The 23,729-nt window shown below is 38.6% G+C and overlaps 4 protein-coding genes across 7 annotated transcripts in view; all 4 read right to left on the reverse strand.

Moving 5' to 3' along the window:
- The window catches only part of LOC148060904 (guanine nucleotide-binding protein G(q) subunit alpha-like), a 29,972-nt gene extending 25,021 nt beyond the window's left edge, over positions 1-4,951 (reverse strand). Inside the window, exon 1 of one of the 3 annotated variants that reach the window (XM_087779250.1) lies at positions 3,939-4,951. In XM_087779250.1, coding sequence (XP_087635376.1) covers positions 3,939-4,074 — 136 coding nt within the window. In that variant the 5' untranslated portion in view covers positions 4,075-4,951. The remainder of the gene's footprint in view (positions 1-3,938) is intronic. The other 2 variants (XM_087779249.1, XM_087779248.1) reach the window with 2 other exon arrangements.
- Positions 4,952-6,312: 1,361 nt separating this feature from the next.
- On the reverse strand, positions 6,313-9,780 carry LOC148060905 (uncharacterized). 2 transcript variants are annotated; one of them, XM_087779908.1, is made up of 4 exons: positions 9,490-9,780; positions 8,783-9,331; positions 8,555-8,715; positions 6,313-6,854 (listed from the first exon to the last, which is right to left on the reverse strand). In XM_087779908.1, exons 1-4 carry the CDS (start codon positions 9,643-9,645, stop codon positions 6,788-6,790), a joined length of 933 nt encoding a protein of 310 aa, XP_087636034.1. In that variant the 5' UTR covers positions 9,646-9,780; the 3' UTR covers positions 6,313-6,787. The 2 variants fall into 2 exon arrangements, with proteins under 2 accessions (XP_087636034.1, XP_087636033.1); XM_087779907.1 differs by having other exon boundaries at positions 6,313-7,403.
- A 492-nt stretch (positions 9,781-10,272) lies between these two features.
- Positions 10,273-12,849, reverse strand: tpgs1 (tubulin polyglutamylase complex subunit 1). Its single transcript, XM_087779942.1, has 2 exons — positions 12,532-12,849; positions 10,273-11,406 (listed from the first exon to the last, which is right to left on the reverse strand). Exons 1-2 carry the CDS (start codon positions 12,837-12,839, stop codon positions 10,767-10,769), a joined length of 948 nt encoding a protein of 315 aa, XP_087636068.1. The 5' UTR covers positions 12,840-12,849; the 3' UTR covers positions 10,273-10,766.
- A 1,473-nt stretch (positions 12,850-14,322) lies between these two features.
- On the reverse strand, positions 14,323-23,253 carry LOC148060907 (inositol-3-phosphate synthase 1-A-like). The gene is made up of 11 exons (XM_087780290.1): positions 23,122-23,253; positions 22,792-22,914; positions 21,920-22,081; positions 21,409-21,538; positions 20,005-20,198; positions 19,778-19,927; positions 17,635-17,850; positions 16,478-16,642; positions 16,298-16,411; positions 14,805-15,022; positions 14,323-14,733 (listed from the first exon to the last, which is right to left on the reverse strand). The coding sequence occupies exons 2-11, from the start codon at positions 22,903-22,905 to the stop codon at positions 14,547-14,549; spliced, it is 1,650 nt and encodes a 549-aa protein (XP_087636416.1). The 5' UTR covers positions 22,906-22,914; positions 23,122-23,253; the 3' UTR covers positions 14,323-14,546.
- Positions 23,254-23,729: the final 476 nt, after the last annotated feature.

Genomic DNA, 23,729 nt, shown 5'->3' on the forward strand with positions numbered 1-23,729 from the left:
GCAAAAAGATAATTCTAGAGAGTTCCCTTTATGCTTCAAAGTTGTTCTCCGTTTGAATTCATCAACACATAATATTATCTTGATGAACTTTAAATAATTGTCTTTCCAACTTTGCTGGTTTGGGGACAGGGCTTTTACAGTCCTGTTTAGTTATTTACCTGCAGGGGCAGTTTGATATCTAGCAAAGCAACTTTCTTGAAAAGTCAATCCTCTTCAGTGGCAACATACCAGCATTAGCCACGTGGTGCAAAAAAAGTGTGGCTGTGAAATTTTTTTTTTTAAAAAAGGTAACCAAATTCTTGTCCATTCTAGAGGCAGGAGTTTTTCCAATATATGACAAAGAAGAGAACATGCTCCTGCACAAAGCTAGATGTGTGGCCTACTTTGGTGAGCTGAGATATCCAACGGGGGAATGAAAAGGACACACATGCCAAAAAAAAACCTAGATGACATCAATTTTAAGATACAACTTGATTCTTTTCTCAACAGTCACCAATCATGCTACTGCCATTTCCATCAAAATTGGGATTACATACATACTTGTTTTTTTACCCGCAGAAGTATGAATCAATTCAATACAGGCCAACTTATTCAACAGCAGCTCCCACCTTCCCACACATCAGATATATAAATAGCTAACCTACTCAGCTAGACTCCCAATCCCTCCTTGTCCTCTGGAAGCATTCAATCACCACACATAGACCTGAATAAAGGGTTCGCTTAAGCAGAGAGTCTTGAGCAAATGCAGGACAGAACTTCGAGGCACCTGTTAAGCTTTAGTCCCGGGGACAACTGCACACCAAATGCTGTTGCTTGTATTTTCTTTGGACATTTCACAGGTCAGCCAAAACTGGCAAACCAACCTTCAGCGGAACAGGAGTCAGACAACTGGTTTTATCAAAAAGGAGGGTGAAGACCCCTTAAAGAGTATGGATTCTCCGACAAAACATTTTTCTTAGCAAACAATTCATTATTCGCAATAACCACTTGTACAAATATCAAAATCTTGAGGTGATTTTAGCTCAAAGGGGGTCTATAGGTCCAAGCAAATATAGAACCAGATCGTGAGTCAATGACATGATCTGGTTTTTCCGGCCTACAAAGTCAACTGCAACTGCTAACCAAATAGATACATAGATAAAATAGCAACACATATCATCATACTAATGACTACGGTAAAGAAAAACACTACATTCATGGCCTACATAGCCAAGCAAACATCCAGACCTTAGACATCAGCAATGAATAACTGTACCTTTTAAGAGCTTTTATAACAATTTAAACTATGAATGAGTGTATTCGACAGACTTTTAAAGTGAGGTACAGTGTACGATTTAAAGAGTTCATTTAAAAATGATATCCTAACATATGTAAATAGTCTCAGTAAAGTAGTAATTCTACAGCTTACAGGTTCAAATCCAACTTTCTACTAAATTTGGCGCAAACCTGGGTTCTTTCGGTTAGTTTCCTCCCACAATTCAGAGTAAATTAGTCAGCTGAATTAATCAAAAGTGTAGTCAGTTTTGACATAACAGCAACTCCTGAGCTCTGAACTATAATTGGCAGACTGGCTCTCCTGTGGGCATCGGTCTGGTGTAGTGAAAGGATGTAAAAGGAAGCATTGCACATGGAGACAAAAGAAAGGCCTGGCTTGCTAGAAAATGCTTAATGCTACCAGATCTCTGGACCTCAGCTCTTCTGTGCAGATCGAGGCCTACTTTCAGGACCAATACCATCATAATCCTTGAATTTGATGTTGTATTGCAGTTATTACCAGGCTTCAGAAACCAATTGCATTAAAGAGAACAACAATACAAATAATTGCGAGTGTGTAAGTGAATGTTTGACAGTTTCCTGCAAATAACTAGTAACCTGTCCACTAACCTCTTGAAGGTGGGATAGCCTCAGGCCTTGTTTTTTTAAGAAGACCTTTTCAAACCAGACACCCATTTTCCTTTTTATGCATTCAAGTATCATGAGAGTACACTTCCCTCTCAAAGTAATGTCAAATATTTGTGAATTGTTCAAGGAGACTTCACTTATTGTCATATTATGAAGGCACTTTGTGAAGTGGTTTCCTATAAAAATTATAGTAACATCACAATACTGCCATTATATTGCAGTTTTTTTTTTTTACTTATGCAACTTATTTGGTCATAGTGTTCATTCAAAGATCTTAGTTCATTGCTAATGGCGACAGCCTCCTATCTCTTATGCCTGATAAGTAAAAGAGTGCAAACCAAAGCGGATACGTGGAGGGTGTGTTGCTAAATATTGAGCCATTTTGCAAAATACACAGGAAATAACAGTTTTATATTTATTTAGCTAATAGGCATGACATCACCTAGAGTTACCAACCAAAAAAAAAGTGTTTGCTATTACTCAGCATTAGCTAAAACACTCACTTGGTTAACAACATAGTTAATTATGAAAACGCATTACATGCATTAAATATATGCAGATAATTCACTATCAGCCGTTTTCAAATAGATTGTCTCGGTCTTGTGTAACGCCAACAATGTCTCTTCATATCATGAAAGTAAAGGCCGGTTATTTCTGGTAACCAAATACAACTAACACAAAACCCAATAATACAACTGTGTGTAATAAAGGCGGTGTATTATAATGAAATGCACATGTTACCATTTTAAGTGTTTGCAGAACTAGCTGGTGTTTGCAGAATTATCTGAATGCTTAATGTAATGTGAAAAAAAGCTTACAGCTGTATCAATATTTGTTTAAAGCATGGCATCTTATAATACCACTGTTATTTAGATAATAGCATGATGCATGCAATCTTATACAAGAAAGATGCCATACTACATTTTTTTTAATTCTGCAAAGTGTGATCTCAGAACCATCTTCAACAAGTTCTTAAATTCCAATAGGATTCGTCAACAGCACAGGGTATTATTTTCCTACTCCTAATAAAAATAATATATTTTTAAAGGAACCTGCTTTCTTTAAATGAAAATTATCCGAATACTGATGCTACTATATCCAACACTACATTCTTATTACATCCTTTCATTCAATAACTACACCATGTTGCACTTAAGGCATTGACTTATGCAGATTGCCAAGCATATTTATTAACCCATAACTTTGTAAATAATACAACAAACTAAAAGAAACATGTACCAATATGTCACGGAGATATAATCTTGCATTCAAAAATACACATGTAAGAGTGATTCAATTGGCAAGATTTAACATAGGATTTATTTATTATAGCAGTACCTAAATTGTGAAATATAATGGAATTAATGCTCATGTATCTTAAGTAATATCATGAGTGAACTTGTGTTTAAAGCCAACATACATCAACCAGAAAATAAAAACAATTCCAATCGTTTCAAGTGTATAAAGAGAAATAAATAAATATGTTATGGAACAAAAAAGGTTCATGGTTAGCATTACCACATATTATTCTTGCAACTATACGTCAATACTAAATTTTATTTCCCTTAAATGCTGGTTCTACCCCAAATCTCTGTTGGGTGACTTGAGGTCCCAAGACAAACGGATGCATTAGGATATTAATTTCATTTTCATGTCATGAACTTCCGGCGTTATTTGCAGAAATAAATAAAAAAAATGCTTTTCCATTACAGCAAATCGCTCTCCCTCACAACGGTGCACAGAACAGAACTCAATACTGCTGCGCTTCTCTGTTCAGCCTCACGCCCCATTTTGCTAAACTCACCCAGAAATGACAGTTTTCGTATTTATCTCGTCAATATTCCACGCTAAACACGTCACGTATCGCACACTCGATACTGTTAACTCGCACACACGGCTTCAAGCTAGTAGCATCAACTAGTAGCATGCCTGCTAGCATCGCCAAGAAGGCCCTGGCGAGGTGAGTTCAGCTGGGAAACAAAACCGAGCCCAGACCTCAATAATAATAAATAAAAAAAGCCCAATTCAAAACCTACCTAGAAGAAGTAGCTTCAGCTCTCTCCTGGAATCTCGCTTGTCTCGGCGAAGTTGTTTGTCAATTTCTGCATTGATTCGTTTCGACTCCTTCGCCTCCTCGCTCAGGCAGCAAGCCATCATGGACTCCAGAGTCATCCCCGCTGGTTCTTTGGCAGCCCGGTTTCGGAACGGAACGGGGAACCCGGACGAACAACGCGTTCAAAAAAAAAAAGCTTCTTTTTTTCTTTTTTTTTCCCCCCGGAAAAAAAAAAAAAAACCCACCGGCCCTCGCGTCGTTCTCGAAGCGGGGGAGGAGGAGTTGGTCCGTCGGGCTTGGAAGGACGGGTGGGTGGATTGGGATCGAGGAGGAGGGGGGAGGGGAGAGAGAGAGAGAGAGAGGGAGAGAGGGAGAGAGAGAGAGAGAGAGAGAGAGTCGCTCGGGGCCTCGCTGTCAAGTTGTTGTCCCCCCCCTTCGGCCGAGAAGTGCGACTTCAACCCGGGAGATCTCGGCGAATGTCGGGAGATCTCGGCGAATGTCGGGAGGATTCGGGGGGAAAGAAAAAAAAAACGAGCGGCCTCTTCCTCGATTAAAAAAAAAAAGGGCGATTTTCACGAGAAAAAAAAGTGACCCGCCAGAAGTGGTTCTAGTCACAGCTGCAGTGTAGCGACATCCAAATCCGGGATATCTTTGCTAACGCCTGAAAACTCCTCGTCATTAAACCAACACCGCAGCACTGCCTCCCTGTTGTTTTTTTTAACGTTTTTTGTTACCGTTAGCTCGACGCTCCGGTGGTTTCGTCCCCCGGCCCTGGTGCTACCCGCCCGCAGTGATTCAAGAACGGTTGAAGGAATTCGTCTGCCCTAGCTAGCGATAGACCGCCAGACAGAAAGCCATCACACCCATGGGCATGCTTGCTTGACGGGTGGAAAAAAAAATAATCGAGCCACCGACGCGACCTATATAAAGAATAAAAACGCGATGGATCCGTTATTTTATCACTACATTTGCGCGTGCAAGGGAGTGTTGCTAGGAATGGATCCAGTGCGAGCAGCTGGCTGTGGCTGGAAGAAGGTGGGCAGCAGCAGCAGCAGCAGCCGGATGCACGGAGAGGAGGAGGAGATACAGGAGGATGCATGGAACAGGTTTTTGTCGCCGACTTGTTACAAAGACGAGGCGGATCCTCGGGACTCCTGAAGTTATTCCTGGGAGACATTTTATGCATAAAAAAGGAAGACCTGTTTATACGTGTCACCAATGAACTCAAGTGTTCTTCCCAAGTTTTGACAATAAGCCAGAAGGAGATAATAATAATATATATAGTATATATTCATCTGAGTTTACTTTAGTCCATACGTCAGGGTTCTTCTGAAGCCTGTGGGTCTGGATCCACACTTTTAACTTTTAACTGTAGCCATTAGCTGCAAATCAACACCTATACACTATTCCCATAGTACACTATGTACTACTATACTATTTTTTTAAATCATGTCTATGGCTTTCAAATAATTATATACATTTTTAACTTTTAGTACATTTCAGTGCGGCCCCTGGGTCAAGGTGACCCAGAGGTCCAAAAACAAATGTGTTGGGGGTATTCCTTGTGTTGCCTCTGGTTCTAGATGAAAGGCCACTTTAAATAAGTGTTCTTCATCTGCACCAACATTTTTTTTTCAGCTAATTTACTGTGTGAAATGTTATTATTGGTCAATAAATGATGTAATTGATAAATCTTTCTAATGGTCCTGAAATCTTAGGTCAAATAAGAAAATCTATTTAAAAAAAAAGGAAAAAAATAATTACAAAGAGGTTCCCTCCTCATATCTTCTAATGGAATAGCTATTATATATGTGTGTATATATATATATATATAAAACTTTTCTATTTTTCCCCACATTTTGTTTAAATGTATACTCATGAGGCACTTTATTTTGGGGTCTCCCGTGTCGTATTATGTCACTTATTTAAGTGTTTGTCCAACAAATATGTTGTAGCCAACAATGCCTTAATACTGGATCTACTACCATTCTAGTTCTGCAAAAAAAAAAAAGTTTTGTTATTTATTTTATAATTTTTCTGTACTTAATTTTAAGTTTTTCAGCTGCTGGAACGTGTGAAATTCCATATTGTTCAATCTATAAGGTATTTCTATTATTTATGTATTTTCAGGTCTGCTTTATAGAGGGATCAATAAAGTTTTATCCATCGATCAGTATAGTTTCTATGAGTGAAACCAGAAATAATGGAATGTTTAAACCAAGTCACACATTTAAAAGCAAAGAAGGTATTTTTGAAAAATTTTCATTAAATGTTAAGTGGTAAGGAAAATATATCTACAGGACTGTACACATGGTTTTGTTTAACTGAGCAATAGTACCATAAATCACAGCAATAACTTGTCTTTTTCTCATCACCTTTATTCAGTAAAAACAACCATTCATCCATCATCTTTTGCTAATTTAATCGATTATGGATCATACGTGCAAAAATGAGTAATAATTAAGACAATGTGCAATTCTTTGTTGTTCACTCATTAGGAGAGAAGGTCTATGAATGTGATAACACTGTCACCTAGTGGTTATTCGTTAGAATAGCAGTTCTAGATTACACCATTCACTTCGCTTCATTCACAAAAATACATTCAAACAGAATGGAAGACGCGCCAAAGCTTAATTTGAAATGTTGAACTGGAGCAAAACTGAACCGAAATGCAGATCGTCTTTCAGATTTCCTTGTTAAGCAGAACATTCCATAATTCTTTGTGTTTTATATGCAACAACGTTTGTCCCTTTATCAGAGTAACTGTTCCTCAGGAACAGAAGAAACAATTTCAACATTTCCATTATAAGCATATTACATATTTACATATTTTTAACCACCTTGGCCAGGGAAATGGAGCAGTCTACGTCGAGTCGAGTCCCCCGACCCCGTTTCCTCCCTGGAAAACATGTTGGTGGGATTAAGGTCTTCAAAGAATTCTTTCTCCACTGTAAACAGATGCTCAATGGCCTCGCCAAACGCCTCCCATCGCCGGGTTTTTCGCCTCAACTACTACCGAAGCCGCATCTCGCCTGGACCAAAAAAGTCACAGAAGAGACGCCGAACCTCTCCTCCCTCGTTCTGGTCCCGACTGTCGGTGCTTAGCTGCTGATGCAGCGGCTGAATGTTTTCAGCTTCAGATACTTCTGTCCGCCACTCGGCCTTGAAGACATCGCCGTGAGACTCGCAGATGTTGTGCAGGATGCAGCACGCCAGGATCATGGTGGGCACCACATCCAGGCCACAGTCGTTTCTTTTGCTCAGACATTGCCAGCGTCCGCGCAACCTCAACAGGGCTTCCGTGGTCACTTCTAAAGCTCTGTTGAGTCTTTGGTTGAACCGCTGCTGTGACTCATTTAATGGCGGCTCGGTTGGTTCTCTGTCATCGGGGTAGGTTTTCATGAGCCACTTCTGGAGTGGATAGCAGGGCTCTCCAATCAGGATGTACCTGATAAATGTTACCAGACGATGATATAAACATTTCTGAGCTGAAATATTAAAATAAACAATACAAATCAATACATTCTTTCCATACAGATAAAATGTCAAGCAATTTGTGTGAGTATTTTGTCCTGTTGCATTATCTCATGAATGTACGTTTTACATCTTGATGGTAATGCTTATATCTGACTTTGAAAACGAGAGAAAAAAAAGAGTACCTAGTATAGAACATGCTTAGAAACTTTCTCATAGAGTAAAGTTTAGGGGTGTGAGAAAATATTGCTAAACGGTCAGATTGCGATATTTGTTTCCCACAATATTGTATTGATATTTAAAAGCACAGTTACAATAAAAAAAAATGATAATAGTTTTTTCTTATCATTTATAATTCAACAAAGTATGTATATATGTATATAAATAATATGTTTATTTCAGTCCGCAGCTGAAGGAACAATGAAATCCCGCGAGACCCCTGCTATTACTGAGGACAAGAGGATACAGTCAACAGCTGTAGCTTTTAAAGCTGATGTTTGACATCAACAACGATGACATTTGTCAGTATTTATATTTTTTAATTGACTGTTTGGATGCTCAAATTGAATAGTAGCTCATGTCAAAATGTTGAAGACAAAGAAAGACAATCTTGAGCAGACCTGGGCAAAGTGCGACCCGGGGGCCACATGCGACCCTTTGACTGTATTTATGCGGCCCTCGTAATGTCAAAGTATGATCATGTATAAATGGTTCTAATGCATTAACAAATGTATTTTGTATTTATTATTCATTTCAATTTCAACATAACACTTATTTACTTTTTGTGTGTAATTTTCCGAGTATCTATTAATCCCTCAAAACATTTTTTAAAAGTAAGTTGAAGAAATAAAAAAAAAACAACTCATATATACAAGAATAAAATGACAGATTATTTTTCTCAATAAAAGTCACGGCCTAATGACGAATGTCCTTTTTTTAGGGATTTTTTTGTCTTCTTTTTTCCTTTCCTAACAACATTCACATAATTTAATGTGGCCCTTGAAGAATTATAATTGCCCACCCCTGGTCTTGAGGGACTTTGAAAAGGGAAAAGTGTGAAAAGAATGACCAGGGTAGGACACAACACACAGAAGTGTCGGACAGGACAACATAAAACTGTGTTACCTGAGAGGTCTTCCCATAAAGCTGGGTGGGGGATCAGGTGATAAACCCCCCTGTAAAGCGGTTGACCACAGAGTTGAGTTCTGCAAGATGTCCGCCGGATGCGTGGACCCAGGGAAGCTGGCACATACATCCCAGAACAGTCCTCGTCCACTCACGACCACCTGTGGCACAGACATAAACCAGCTCAGAAACCCTTATGTTGACACATTGACTGTGTGAACTTTGAACCTGAGACAGCACTGAGAGCCAGCCAGCAGGGTTGGAGTAGTCGGAGGAGTTGTTGGATGGTGTGAGGATGGCTGTGTGGAGCGTTGCTATAGCAGCCACGCAGTGAGGGAACCCCCACCGAGACGAGAAGAACTGGGCAGACTCTCGCAGCTCTCGGTCGGCGGGCTTCTTCATGTAGACGTCGCCGAGGAGGGCCACGATGGTGTGACACATGTCGCGGACGCACCTGCACACCGTGGACCTGCCCACGCCGAACAGATCGCTGATGATCCTGTACTCCACGTTGGTCGCCAGGCGCCACAGAGCGACGGCGACCCGCTTCTCCACCGGCAGCGCCATGCGGAAGCTGGTGTCCTGGCGGGCGAGGCGAGGGCGCAGCTTCTCGCACAGGTAGAAGAACGTCTCCCGGCTCATGCGGAACTTGTCCAGCCAATCGGAAGGTCGGAACTCCGTCATCGCCACGCGCTCCCACCAGTCGCTGCTGGGCGTGCTGGTCCAGGGGCGGGTGCGGATCCGCACGTTGGAAGGCATGTTGCCGGCCATCATCATCTGTGGACGCAAACATGTATTTTCAAATATAAAAATAACTTTTAAATGCGTGTCCAAGTTAGATCAAAACCCTCACAAAAGATGACACTAAATACAAAAAAAATGTTAGCAGTTGACATAACACAGCTCAACAAACTGTGACGTCATCATCCACTGACCAACTGCATCCTCCTGTGTCTCTGGAAGAAGTACTGTCTGTGGCGGATCCGTCTCTGGACCTCTCTGCGCCTCTCGTCGCTCAGGCGTGTGACGTCAGCACGCCGCTTCATCAGCATGTACGTCATGAGGAGTATCAACGCTCGTCGCTCTTCCATCTTCAAAATCGAACTACACTCTTTTAACAGAAGTCACACACCTTACACCGTCGTGCTTTGTTTTGCTGTGGCTGCCACTGTCAACAGGAGGCTCATCATCGCCACCTACTGGACGGGAGTTTAACTAAGAATGTTGGTAGTAGTGGTAAGTTATTCTTTTTAGCTTGACTCTTAAATACTCAACTCAGAAATTGAGAGTAGAGATTGGAAATGAAGATGTTGAATAACAATAAGCGGTTAGTGTAACTGATTTGATATTATATGATAATGTAGTAACACTGTAATACAAGTATTATAATAATATAATAATATAATAATAATTATAATAAGTATTGTAAGTAAGTAGCGCTTTTCCAGACCAGGGTCACAAAGCGCTTAAACAATCAAAACAATATTCAATAAAGTATATACTTTAAAGATCAAGATAAAACTGATAACACAACAGGAGTCCCAGAAAATCAAGGAAAAGCCTGAACAAATAAAAACGTCTTAAGATGTTTCTTAAAGGAGTCAGTAGACTCCATCAAGCGCAAAGAGAGAGGAAGATCGTTCCAAAGCATAGGAGAAACATTGTATTGTTTTTCTGTAATTTCCTTCTGTTCATTTTTTATTATGTACACTGTTATTCAAACCCGATTGTTAGTTTATAAAAGCAGACTCTTTGTTCACTTCACAGCACCTAGTAAACGGATTCATAAAAAAAAAATACTTGATGTGAAACACAGGACAAACATAGTCATAATTATCTTTAATAGGTGTGAATGGCAGAATTCAACATTTATGGTACTTTCTCAATGCTTTAACTTCGGGAATAAAAAATAAAATATCCATTGAGTAAATGCATACATACCTACGAACATGGTAAGTCTGTTTAGACGTCACCTACTAACACAATGATAAAAAAAAAGAAAGTATTTTAGTAAACACTAACAGAGATTTCATAATGTACACAGAATAACAGTAGCAGCGTTGGAATAATAAATTATCAGCCATAACTAGATGAATAGGACAGGATTTGCTGCCACAAAACACCTGGTGTAGTAGCTCAAGTCCGGTGATTTAGGCCGTTTCACAGTTCACAAAATATTAAGGTTGTCTATTTATTGCCTTAGAGGAGATATTTAGCAGACAACTTTAACTCGGTTAATAAACAGTTCTGCTGCTTCATTCTCAAACTCCTTTGCGTCCATATTACCACCCTGGTCACGACTCGTTGCCCCTGACAACGCACAGGCCAGCCTGTGAGGGGAGGTCTTGGCACTGGCCTCCAGGTAACGGATTGCCTTCACATTGGGCCCTGAGCATGCAGTGGGTTTTGTATTAGCGTTAGCAGTATACATGTCAGAAGCTGTTGAGGTCTCCAGTGCCTCTCTTAGGGTCCCCAGCACAGCCATGCATAGGGCCCTAGAAGCAGTCCCTTCTTCTGGGCAGCACACTTCAGCGTAGAGCTTCTGGGCCTGACGGATGTAGTCGGAGAAGACGGTACAGGTGAGCACGCCATGGCGAAAGATGTCGTAGGGGACGGCTTCGTGGTCCTGGCAATGGAGACGACTGAGGAGGGGGGCAGAGGTGGAGGCAGGGACACCTCCCTCGCTGCACAGACACTGCAGTGCCTGAGTGTAGATGCCCCCTCTCACCCCTCCTCCAGTAGGACAATCCGAAGAGTCGGGCTCCTCTGACACCCCACCTGGACTTCTTCCAGGTCCAGTCACATTTAGAAGGAGGTCGTATGCGACCCGAACATTGTTGCTGAAGGCAGATCTGGGTGCGGAAGAGAAGACCACACCTTTATTAGGACATCATTCCATTTTTAAGTGATTTTGCTTTTAAAAATCTTAGGTTAATTCGATTTGAAAATGAACAAGTGGCAACAGCAACTGCCAGACGAGAAAAAAAAAACTCATCCGGAGATGCATGTTATATTTAAAGTAAAGCATTTGTCGTAAAATAATACTAAATAAGGTAAGGTAAAACTTTATTGATCCCTCTGGAGGTCTCCTTCGGGAAATTGTTTAACATAAATCATTGTTTAAATTTACATTTCATTTAATTTTAATTTAATTTAATTAATTTAAATTGTTTAAATCATAACAAAATAAAAATTATTTTAAGGTAAGTAAGTTAGTTATGTTCTTTGTCTTTATCTTTATCTTTAGACTTAGATTGTGTAATTGTGTTCTTTTCTCTTTATTTCTCTTGTTCTTATTTTATTTTGATTTCTTTTTGATTTTTTATAAAAAAAATTGCTGTATGTATTGGCTATTGGAAAAAAACAATTTGTTATGATTTAAACAATTTAAATTAAATTTAAATTAAATTAAATGTAAATTTAAACAATGATTTATGTTAAACAAAATCAATAAAGTTTTACCTTACCTTACCTTACCTTACTAAGTAATTTTTATTTATATAGCGCTTTTCCAGGTAAATGTAAGTAGTTCATAGAAGAGTTAATTTATGGTTTGATAAAACTTGGTTTCTAGCGTTTGTTTGAAGATTTAATTTAAAAAGTAAAATAACAAATAGCTTACTATGATGCAATTATTATATTAAATATATTGACTTACAGAATTCACAGAATAATGATAATATTATGGATTAAATGTTATGTAAAGCATGTCTGTTAAAACTTATTTTACTGTATGATATACACAAAAACATTATCTTTGACATTGATATTCTTTAGAAGTAGAAATAAACAGCATGTTTCACATTATGTTATACAGTAAATTAAGAAATAGATGCTTTTAACCATGTTTTAATGGTAAGACAATAAGACAGCATAATAAATATCACCAGGATACCGACAATATTAAACGGAACCGGAACGTTCTTGTACATATTCGCAAGGTTTTATTCACTTAAATCGATTAAAAAGCTCCTCACCTCTGGGAGTGATGTGCCAGCCGCAGGTGCCACAGGGCCCGGTTGAGATGCTGCTGGTCCTGCGGGCCGTTACTCAAGTGCTCAGCATCTCCGCATCCAGCGGTTCCGGTCTCCGCCCCGGTGGCCAAGTTACAGAAGTGGTCCGCGAGAAACCCGATGGGGTCGTCCGACCTGGCTTCGACCAGCTTCAGGACGGCACCGCGGAGTAGCTCCCCTACCCCCGCCTGCGACAGAAACTCCTGGTCGATGTCCGATTTGGCGGCTCTTCTCTCCGGTATCCCAGCCCGCCGCTTCTCCTTCTCCGCCATGTTTGGTGTTTCTGTCCCGTGTCGCGGCAACAATACAGGAAATGACGTCAGTCATTTAGCAACTATATTTATTTCTAATATTTTGCTTTAGGTTTCTCTAAGAGCTTTAACATTTTTGCTATAGCAGTCATTTTAAAGTTATAAATAAATAAAATGAAAGCTAGATTACCAGATGTTAGATTTCCATAACAAACTAGTAATAACTGGGCAGTTGTCATGGAAAAAAAAACCACATTATTGACTCAATAAATGTAATTGTTGTGTAGGGTCATACGTTACAACAACGTAACAATAATGTTTCCCCTCACTCTTGTGGATTTTCTACCCCATTAGTCAAAGCACATGTTAAAATGTAAAATGCATGGTTGTAAGTAAGTCATTTTTATTTGTATAGCGCTTTTCCAGACCAGGGTCACAAAGCGCTTAAACAATCAAAACAATACTCAATAAAGTATGTACTTTAAAGGGCAAGATAAAACTGATAACACAACAGGAGTTCCAGAAAATCAAGGAAAAGCCTGAACAAATGAAAACGTCTTAAGATGTTTCTTAAAGGAGTCAGTAGACTCCATCAAGCGCAGAGAGAGAGGAAGATCGTTCCAAAGCTTAGGAGCAACAGTCTGGAAGGATTTCTCTCCTCTGGTCCTGAACCGTGTGCGTGGAACCATCAGTAGATTCTGATCCACAGACCTCAGAGCCCGAGCTGGGGTGTAAGGCTGGATCAGATCACTGATGTAAGGAGGAGCCTGACCATGAATAGATCTGAAAGTAAGAACCAGAATTTTAAAGTTGATCCTGAAAGAAACTGGAAGCCAGTGAAGAGTTTTAAGGATTGGAGAAATGTGAGTTCTCCTACTTGAGCGGGTCAGAATTCTCGCTGCAGAGTTTTGAATCAAATGCAGGCGAGACAACTCCTTCTTGTTAAGACATGAAAACAAACTGTTACAATAGTCCAGACGAGAAGACACAAACACATGGATTACAAGCTCCAGATCATGTTGTGACAACATTTTCCTAAATTTAGAGATTATTCTCAGTTGAAGGAAAGAGTTTCTGGTCAGATTTCTGCAGTGTTGTTGAGACATGTCTTTGTCAAATACAACACCCAGGTTTCCCAGGCTCAGTTTGACAGACTGACTTAAGTCACCCAAGTACTGACTCAACCCAGGAATGTTATCATCAGGAGCAATCACCAGAGTTTCAGTTTTTTCCACATTTAGCTGCAAAGTGATTTCACTCAGCCATTGTTTGATTTCTAGCAAACTTTATTATTGATTATTATTATTGACTCAATATATGCAATTGTTGTGTAGGGTCATACGTTACAACAACGTAACAATAATGTTTCCCCTCACTCTTGTGGATTTTCTACCCCATTAGTCAAAGCACATGTTAAAATGTAAAATGCATGGTTGTAGGAACTATTTAACAGTGAAGCTTCACAACAGCCCAGGTAATAAAAAAAAAGAATATGGAATAGACATACGGCTCACTCTTTATTTTTGTATTTTCAAACACTTTAACGTTTTCTAAAATGTATCAACATATATATCTAAAAAGTATTTTTTTAATAACAGAATGGAAGCACACCAAAACATAATGCAACTTTAATGCATCGATTCAAATCTGTTCAAATTCATTTCAGTTGAGACAAAACCTTGTTTGTGTTGCCGTCTAATCTATTAAGAAACGGTGATCAGAGAGTCTTTAGCGTTTATCTTCAACATCTACACTGAAACCATTTGTATGAGGTATGTGGTTCTTGTGGACAAAACCATTTGTTTTCACAGCAGGGACGTCCCCATTGGTGAAGGCGGAGCACGGAGACAGGAAGTTCCTCGGCAGCTTGTGCTCTAGTAACATGTGGTTCTGAGGGGAAAGGCCAAGGCAAGCTCTGCAGGGACAGGTTAAGAGAAGAACAGTTGTCATAATCCACTGTGGTTTTATAATAAACACTGTCAATACCTCATGATATTCTCTATGCAGGCTCTCTGGCGGAAGAATGCATTGACTACAGGGGTCCCTGATGGAACCAGGGGGGCTTTGCAGAGGAAGGAGAGCAATGCCAAAACACTGTGGAAGGACTGGAAGTTCTCCTCGCCTTGAGGTCGCACTGTCACACGTTGACAAAGCTCTGTCAGGATGACCAGGTCCAAGATGATGGGGGTGGCCAGCAGAGAGTCCTGGAAAACAGCAGACTTTGGGGAAATTGGACACAGAACATTTCAGGCAACATTTTTGTCCTTTGGCCGAAAAACTTAATACATCACTAAAGGAACATGGTCAATGCAGGATGTTGTGATGATGCAAAAGCTGATATTGCAACGTATCTGACAACACACGCTTCACTCAGATTTATTTGGATCCTCCGCACTTCAATGTGACTCTACTTGAATTGATCAGTCTTCTTGTATTTACAAGTTAATAAACTAACACTGTACACTTAAGTGATAGGACTTGAAGGAACGGAGGTCTTTTAACTTTCGCTTCACCGCTTGTCACATGTGAGTGATGCGTTCAATGACGTGGCGGGATTGCCATGGTGCGTTCAAGAGTGTGGGATATATTCTAACAAAATGCAAAACAATAGAACTAACACAGAAACACTTGGGGCTTTCTCGATAGATGATTTCATTTATCTGCTAATTATTTATTTGTAATCATTTGTGTGTTACTTTTGAATGATTTATTATTATTATTTTACAGTTGACAAAGTATTTTTTTGTGCACTGTTTTGAGTTTTGTAAAAAATCCAACATTTCATTATCACATGCATTAAGTAGAAGACAAGTTCAACTGCTTAGCTGTTAAAATACACATTTTGCTCTATTTTTACGAGACAAACTTTTTCTTTAAATTCAATTTCATATTGTGCAATGTTTAGATGTCAATGCTGAATGAAATATTTTCAGAATGTTGTCATCGAATTGTTCTTTGAATCATTTTTATCAGTTGCAATGCATTGATTGTAGTGAAACAAGTACAAAGTCATTAGTGTAATTGGTTATTTCATTTGTTTGGTTTTTATCCTTTTTTTCCCCCTTATTTTTGATTAGGTCTTTTACATTTCCGTGCATCCCTACTTAAGGTCTAGCTATGTCACACAAAACACTAACTTTGTAAGAGCTACACGTGTTTGCGTTTATCAATAAATACCATAAACACAGATGTTTTTTATATATATATATTTAAGTCATAAGCTATGTTGCTGTTACACTTTAGGCTAAATATTAATCTTACTGTTTACTTTAATTGGATTAACTTTAATTTGTGAATGATAAGATCTTGTTTCCCCAAAATACTTGAGCTGCTTACGCTAGGAACATATGAGAGGAATAACATAACACAAATAACATGAATTATAGTTGATACACTTCACTAAATCCTTGATGCGTTTTCACCGGCGTCCTAACCGTAGCCGAACCAGTCTTCAGCCTGACTTCCAACAGCTCACTGACCTCACAGGTGTTGTGCAAAGCGATGGTGTTGATGCCTCCCATCATTATTTCTGACGTGTACTCATCCATGGCACGTTTGCTGTCTCCCACATATGGCACATATTTAATCACCACCTGTGATCACAAAGCAGAGGATCAGCGGTCTGAAACCATCTTCTGACGCAGGTGGTCTCCACTCACACAGTGATCCGGCTTCTCTCCCGGACGATACAGCACTGGGTTGGACTGCACCATGTCATCCACCACGTTGCTCTTGGAGATTTCTTTGGAGCGGAATTGCTGCGGTGCTGACAGGTTCTTTCCGTCGTTATTCCCCAGGTGGTTGTAGCTGACAATGGATGTTGGCTGTCAAGTGCAGTGTAAATATTTATGTCATAAGATTAAACAAGGTCATGTGGGTACTGGGACACATGGATGTTCTGGTATATAAAGCAAAGTGATAAAACATTAAATTCAAGAAGTATCTTAATTTTAAGGAATCTCATTTTCATCTACTGTTATAAAACCAGCAACTTTTATAAATGCTTTTTAATAAATGAAAAACTAAGTAAAGACTGAATTGTAATAACAGTTCTTCACCGTTAGAATAGATACTCATACGTTGGTTTATTTTAAATAATGATAGTAATAATAATAAAAAAGTAAACATTTGTTGTATATATTTTTTACTTTTAACATTTCATTTTTCATATTTCTAATATTCCAGAAAATACTCAACCTGTTCCCCACTATGACATTCTATAGACTGCATGCATCTTAGTTTGAGTAGGATTGTCAATATAGCTATAAATCCAGTTAATGACTAAATATAAAACATTTATTTTAGGCTATTCTAAGCAGGCAAATTATAATTAGTATTTGTGAATAAAAATAACTTTATAGAAATCATAGCGGGTTTAGTTTATATTTCATTCATTCTTGTGTAGCAACGCATTAATATCGTTATGTTTTTTAACATTTTAGTTTTTAAATGTATACAAAAATTAAACTACTTAAATTGCATTTAATCACATACAAGAGCGATTACTTTGCTACCATACTTTCAGCCAAGTTTAATTGGCAAGAAACCTAGAGAAAGTGACTAAATGCCTAAACTTTTTCAATTGTGAGACAGTTTTTAAGACATTTATTATTTATAAGGTTTTGTGACATAGGACGATGTCCATCTCTTCACTGAAACTGCTAAAGCATGGAGGCTATGGGAGCAAGAAATCTGACTAAATATACTTATTTTAAGTAACACAACAAATAATATCAAAATATAACCAACTGAAAAGTTTTTCCTCAAACATCAAACACAATAAAATATTTGAACATCAAACCATGAATCTTCTTACCTTGATCCCGGTGCTTACTAGGAAGTCCACCAGCACTGACTTGATCTTGGTCTGACCCGACTTGAAGTCGTCTCCTCCAATGAACACTCCTTTCTGCACTGCCAAATCGATGGCTCCGGGCACAAAAGTGTTTTGAGGGGAGCCGTTGATGAACGCGCACCCCTCAAGTATACTGGCCACTGCAAACAGAGTGGAAGGAGACACCTCTGCACCGGCCTGTGGAGAGAAGGATGGTGTTAAAAAATGTGTTTCCTTCAAGATCCTCTTCAGCCTAACTTTTATATAATTAATTCAATCATGAAATAATATACAAATACTGAGAAAACACCTCACTTCAATCAACAAGCCTTGCCTGCTGTCTTCTGCTAATCCTTTTTTTTAATCTATATATAATAAAAGATTTATACGACTCTTTATTTTGTTCAATTTACTTGTCCCAATGTTTCTGCCTTTACTTTCCTGATCCTTAATTAAGGACTCTTTAACGGTAACTTTAAAACAATTTCAAAATAAATTTAAGGGTAACGCGACAATGAACTAAAATGGAAAAAAGAACCGCATCAATTACGGAGGTTAAGGGAGAATTTTACGCAAATGTTAATTTTAAACATAAAATAAACATGGAATCAATATTGATTTTTTAATGCCAATTAAGGTTCTATGTCGAGTCTCTTTGTTGTATTTTAAAACTTATTTTGTATGTTCTTTTCTTTTCCGTTTCCTGAGTTCCACAGCGCCTGTTGCTCTCACAGCAGCTGCAGCTCGTCAAACAATCAACACCTCAGCAGAAGAGCTCAAAGCCACCTCTTCTGCAGCAACAGGCGCCCGATCACAATCGTCACTCCCTGGTATGTATTTCTCTCTTATTGGATTACATTTTTCTCGTTCATATTGTTTTTGTCCTCCTAGAGCCTGAGCCTACTTTTTGTCAATTTAATCAGCGTTTGTTTTCGTCATTGTTTTTCAGTCTCCTCGAGTTTGCTTTTTTTTTTTTTTACCTGTGGTGCGCTTTGAGTTTCTTTTGGAACGAAAATGACACTTGAACTATTTAAATTGCATTTATTTTTGGAACTATTGTGATTAAACCTTTTCAATTTAGTCCGTTTTAGTCCGTTTAGTTGTTGCATCTGCACTTTGGTTCGGCTCTAGTCAAAACCCTCCCTTCCTATTTTTATATTCATGAATTCAGTGGGTTTAAAACCTTTTTAAGGATCCATGGGAACCCTGGTACTTTTCACCAACACTTGGATTCTTTGACGATAAATCGGGAATCAGGTAGATTAGATACATAGATAGATGAAACTTTAATCATCCCTCTGGAGGTCTCCTTCTGGAATTTTTTTTTTTTTTCCAGCCAGCACACAGCAACACAGACAATATAAATAAGTGACATTTTGGGACGTGTCAGCAATGGACATCCGAAAGTATATACAGTATGTTATTACAAATAATGAATAATTAAAAATGTAAGAAATAAATTTGCTTTACAAATAACCTTTACTACTTTAGTAAACTAAAGTTCTCACTCTTACTGGGGAGACACTATGCTATTTTTCACCCTTTCCCCTTAGATGGAAATATACATGATTATGATAAAACGTGCAGAAATCTGAGAGTCTTATATCAGAGTATAGTTGCGTTTCTATAGGAGCTGTTGCATGTGCCAACTTCCAACCTTCATACTTTTGTATCAAAAAATAAGTTAATAGGAGCTAGAACAGCTTAGTGAGTAAATGCATATTAATGATGCAATTAAAGAAATTAAAATGCTGTCTTAAACGACCCCCTACTCCCGACACAATTCCATTACGTAATAATCATGCCATGCTCCCTGATTCAGATGATCAAGAGCTTCCCACCACCGTAAAAAATGACCCGCCTGCATATGTGAGAGGCTGTAGTGTTTAATTTTAAACCCAGCAGCACGTTGGTGTTATTAAAGTTAATCTGTTGATCCTTTAAGCTTCATTAAATGAACAAAAAATGTGAGCGAGGATTAGCGTTTGATCTTAAGCATTATAGTGAAATTAAAGTAGTCTGGCATTTATGTCTGGAGACCACGAGTGAAACCTGTCAGATGATTAATGGAGCTCTTCATTACGGAGATTACAGCAGAAGCCTAGAGAGTCTGAATCCTCCTCACCTGGATGGCGGCGAGCAGGTTCTCTGCAGTGTTGTTAACACCTGAGATGACATCACAGAATCGCTCGGTGTTGGCGGTCCATAGTACAATGATTTTGTCCACGCTGCTCGACTGCTGGAAGTCCCTGATATCAGCCCGGATTTGCTCCACCTGCAGGAAAAAAAACTCTGAGGTAAACTGAGGTGCATCCCATCATAGTGGTTAGACATGGTTGGTGTAGCGTTAACCTGCTCTGCAATGGACCCGGTGAGGACGTGGTCGGCTCGGCTCTCCTGGTTGGCTGCGATGAATTCTGGGATGTAGATGGAGCGCCTCGGCTTCAGCTTGCTCATGTGTGGGCGCAGCTGCTCTTGCAAGGACCACTCCAGAACTTGAGCTCGCTCCATCGCACTCCCGAGATCCATTGATGAAATATCCCAACCTGACGACACACAAGTTAAAACGTGGATTAAAAAATATTTTTACTTGTAGTCATTTTTTTTGCAATACACTTTGAAGCATATATAAAAAGAAAATGAAATTTAATTAAAATTTACCCTAAAAATTAGCAATACTCAGTACTTTCTAGTTCCATAGTTACTAAATAACCATATTTTTGTCATGGTTCTGAATCATTTTAGATAAATAAAAACGGTCAACCCAGACAGTTTGAGATGCATTTGTTATCAAGCCTCAGAGAAAGAATATTGATTATTAACATCCAAAATGTGTTTTGTTTTGAGAAAATGATGGCATTTTCTCTGGAGCAAAATGAGATTGTGTTATTGAGGCCCGAAAATAAACGTGTTTGTGGTACCCCTTGTGTTGTCCCCAGTTGACCTCTGGGTCACCTTGACCCTGAGATAACACATGGGTTAAGTCAAGTTTATTTTTTCTTTTAAATGAACCTGTAAACTAGTGTTAATGAGTGAAACACAAACTCTATACAATTTATTTTTACTGTTTATATCCGAAAGTCAGTACGAGAAAATACATAATCTGTGGTGCTAAAAACGCTGGGGGAACAAAGTAAACTGCTTATCAATTAGCCGCAGTGTGCGATTGTGTGTCTGAAAGGGTAAATGTGTAACTTAGCGTAAAGCGCTTTGGTTGTTGAATAAGCATAGAAAAGCGCTTTATAAGTAAGAGCCATAAGAGCCATTGGCTACTGAATACAATAATGTGAACTAAAGATTTTTATTTTGCTACCATCAAAGAATCTGTGTCTTGGTTTATCAAATAATAATTATATATATATACATATATATATATATGTATATATATATATAATCTTGAGTCACTAATGTCCTGTATATGTGAAGAAATTAATGAATAAAAATGATATACAGTATAATAATAACAATGATATGATAGTCAAGATAAATTCTGTTCAAATACAATAAATCGTAAAAACCCATTATTAAATCCAGTTGAGAGTGAAAAGAAGACATTACATAACAGCCAGTAAAATGTTGTTTAAAATGATCTGTGCCAAGTCAGCATTAACATTAAGGTAAATAGCTTTACTCAAGTGTCAGTTTCTTCAGCTGAACATCCTGCTAATTGATTTTTCGCTCACTTTCACTACCTACATAGATGATCCATCCATACACACAAATACAGACTGAATGTAACTTCAAGATTGTAAATACCATCAAACACAATGTCATTGGGATGCACCATGGGTAGGAGGTCATGGAACGGGATGTTTACGTCACCATCCAGGCCTGATCCCAGGCAAACGGTGGACGCCTGGAGGAGGGAGCCGTAGTAGTTTGCTTTCTGAGGAGTGGTGGACAAGGTGTTACAAGGTTATTTGAGAAAGGTGTTCCAGTATTACAATGAGAGAGCCACACAAGAATACTAAAATGCTGAGAAAGTAAAAAAAAGAAATTGACCATATAAAGAGAAATCTTTGTGACCTAAATAAGGCTCTTAACCGTCTACTGAACATGTCAGCTGAACCAGCTTATAATTGGTCTCAGTCTCTCTCGGGAGACAGTGCTATTTTTATAAAACAGGACTTATGACTTTTCACCATTTCCCCTCAGGTGGAAATATACATGATTATGATCAAACATGAGGAAACTTGAAATTATCTTACATCAGAGTATAGTGTCTACAACGTGTCTCTAGGAGCCGTCGCATGTGCCAACTTCTCACCTTCACCCCGGTCTTGGTCTGCCACGTGAGTCCCAACTTATTGGCTAATACGGCGGCGGTGACCGTGGTGCCGTTGTTGCCCCCCCAGCCCACCAGCATCACACCGAGCCGGGGAACTCGCCTTTCTGTGCGAAACGTCATCTCGGTGGTACATGGAGTCACCTGGTTTCAATAAAAGAAGATCAAAATAAACTATAAATAAAAACTCTGCAATTGTTTTGTGGAATATAAAAAATATATTTCAACTTTTTTTCAAGGTTTAAAGTTAAGTTAGGTAGAACTTTATTGATCCCTCAGGAGGTCTCCTTCGGGAAATTGTTTTTTTTTCCAATTAGCCACCGCAATACAGCAATTTTTCATGAAAAATAAATTAAAATAAAATAAGAATAAAGAGAAATAACAAGATGATACAATCTAAGTCTAAAAAAAATTAAAGTATTGTATTACAATGTTCTTCCTATTTATTGGTATATTTTATTTTCAGTAACACATTTTCCTTGATTTTCTGGAACTCCTGTTGTGTTATCAGTTTTATCTTGATCTTTAAAGTATATACTTTATTGAATATTGTTTTGATTGTTTAAGTGCTTTGTGACCCTGGTCTGGAAAAGCGCTTTACAAATGAAAATTACTTACTTACTTGCATCTATTTATTAAATAATTGCTTTCTACAATTATTTTGTTAAACAATGAATAGCCTTGAAAGGACTTGACTGTTTCTGTTTCCCTTAAACACACAAAGTATTTCAGCAAATGTTTATCCATGCATACACTTTTTTTTTAAATATTTTATTTATTTATTTTTGGTGAGTATTTCACTTTTCTCATTAACAAAGGAATCCTAAATCTGGACCTTTTTTTTTTGTACTTACTGTGATATTACTTCCACTGGTTTGCACGGAGGTAGTCTGGTAGGAATACTTGGACACGATGTGCGCGTCCGTGTACGTCACACTCGGACTGTTGATATGAATCTTCACTGACATCTCAACTCTCTAGGAAAATGAAGCACATGACAACGTTATTCACACCATGACGTCATCAACAGCATAACATCACTGCGTAGCTCGCGAAATAACAGTTTGAGATAAAAGATCTCCATCGATCAGGGAAACACTTTCATTCATTTCTATATCATTATTATGTGTTGATTTAATCCTTTGTTAGGAATGAATGAGCGGAGACCCCGGAAGTGAGCTTACCTTCTCCTTTTATTAAAGATAAACTGACTCGATTCAAGGTGGGCTCAAGGTAGCGTCGATCCTTTGCTCAAAGACACACGGAAGACGAGCTTTCGACGCAGGAGTTGCCGGTTCCTGCTGCGTGCTGCTCAGGGGCTCAGGACGTGTGCGAAGGATTGAGAAAGAACAGCCAATCAGAGTCCAGCGTGCCTGTTGCGCAACTGCGGATGAAGATGAAGGAAGGAAGCGCGTGGTACCAACAGCCAATCAGCGAGCGTTCACCAACCGGTTTCTTTAGGGCGGGGCTGTGACGGGGAAGCTACTGTTGAGTTCTACGCGGAATATGATGACGTAATGACCGCATCTTGCGATGGCTACTTCAAATTATTTGTTTAGAGGAGCAACACATTATTTCAGTCGTTTTTTTGCGTTAATTCCCTCTTTAAAAAAATTTTTGACCCAAAATAAAGTTTTTCTTCACCGGCAATAATGATAAAAATCTTCCACAATCTACCTTTTCTTTCCTTATTCTCTTATTTAATTGAAGCAATAATTCGATTAATTATTATTTTTAAATAATACATTCCAAGGTGAACAACTTCTTTAAAGAAAGCAGGGTTAAAAGTTGA

The sequence above is a fragment of the Callionymus lyra genome, chromosome 18 (genome assembly GCF_982586985.1).
Source record: "Callionymus lyra chromosome 18, fCalLyr1.hap1.1, whole genome shotgun sequence".
Classification (NCBI taxonomy): Eukaryota; Metazoa; Chordata; class Actinopteri; order Syngnathiformes; family Callionymidae; genus Callionymus; species Callionymus lyra.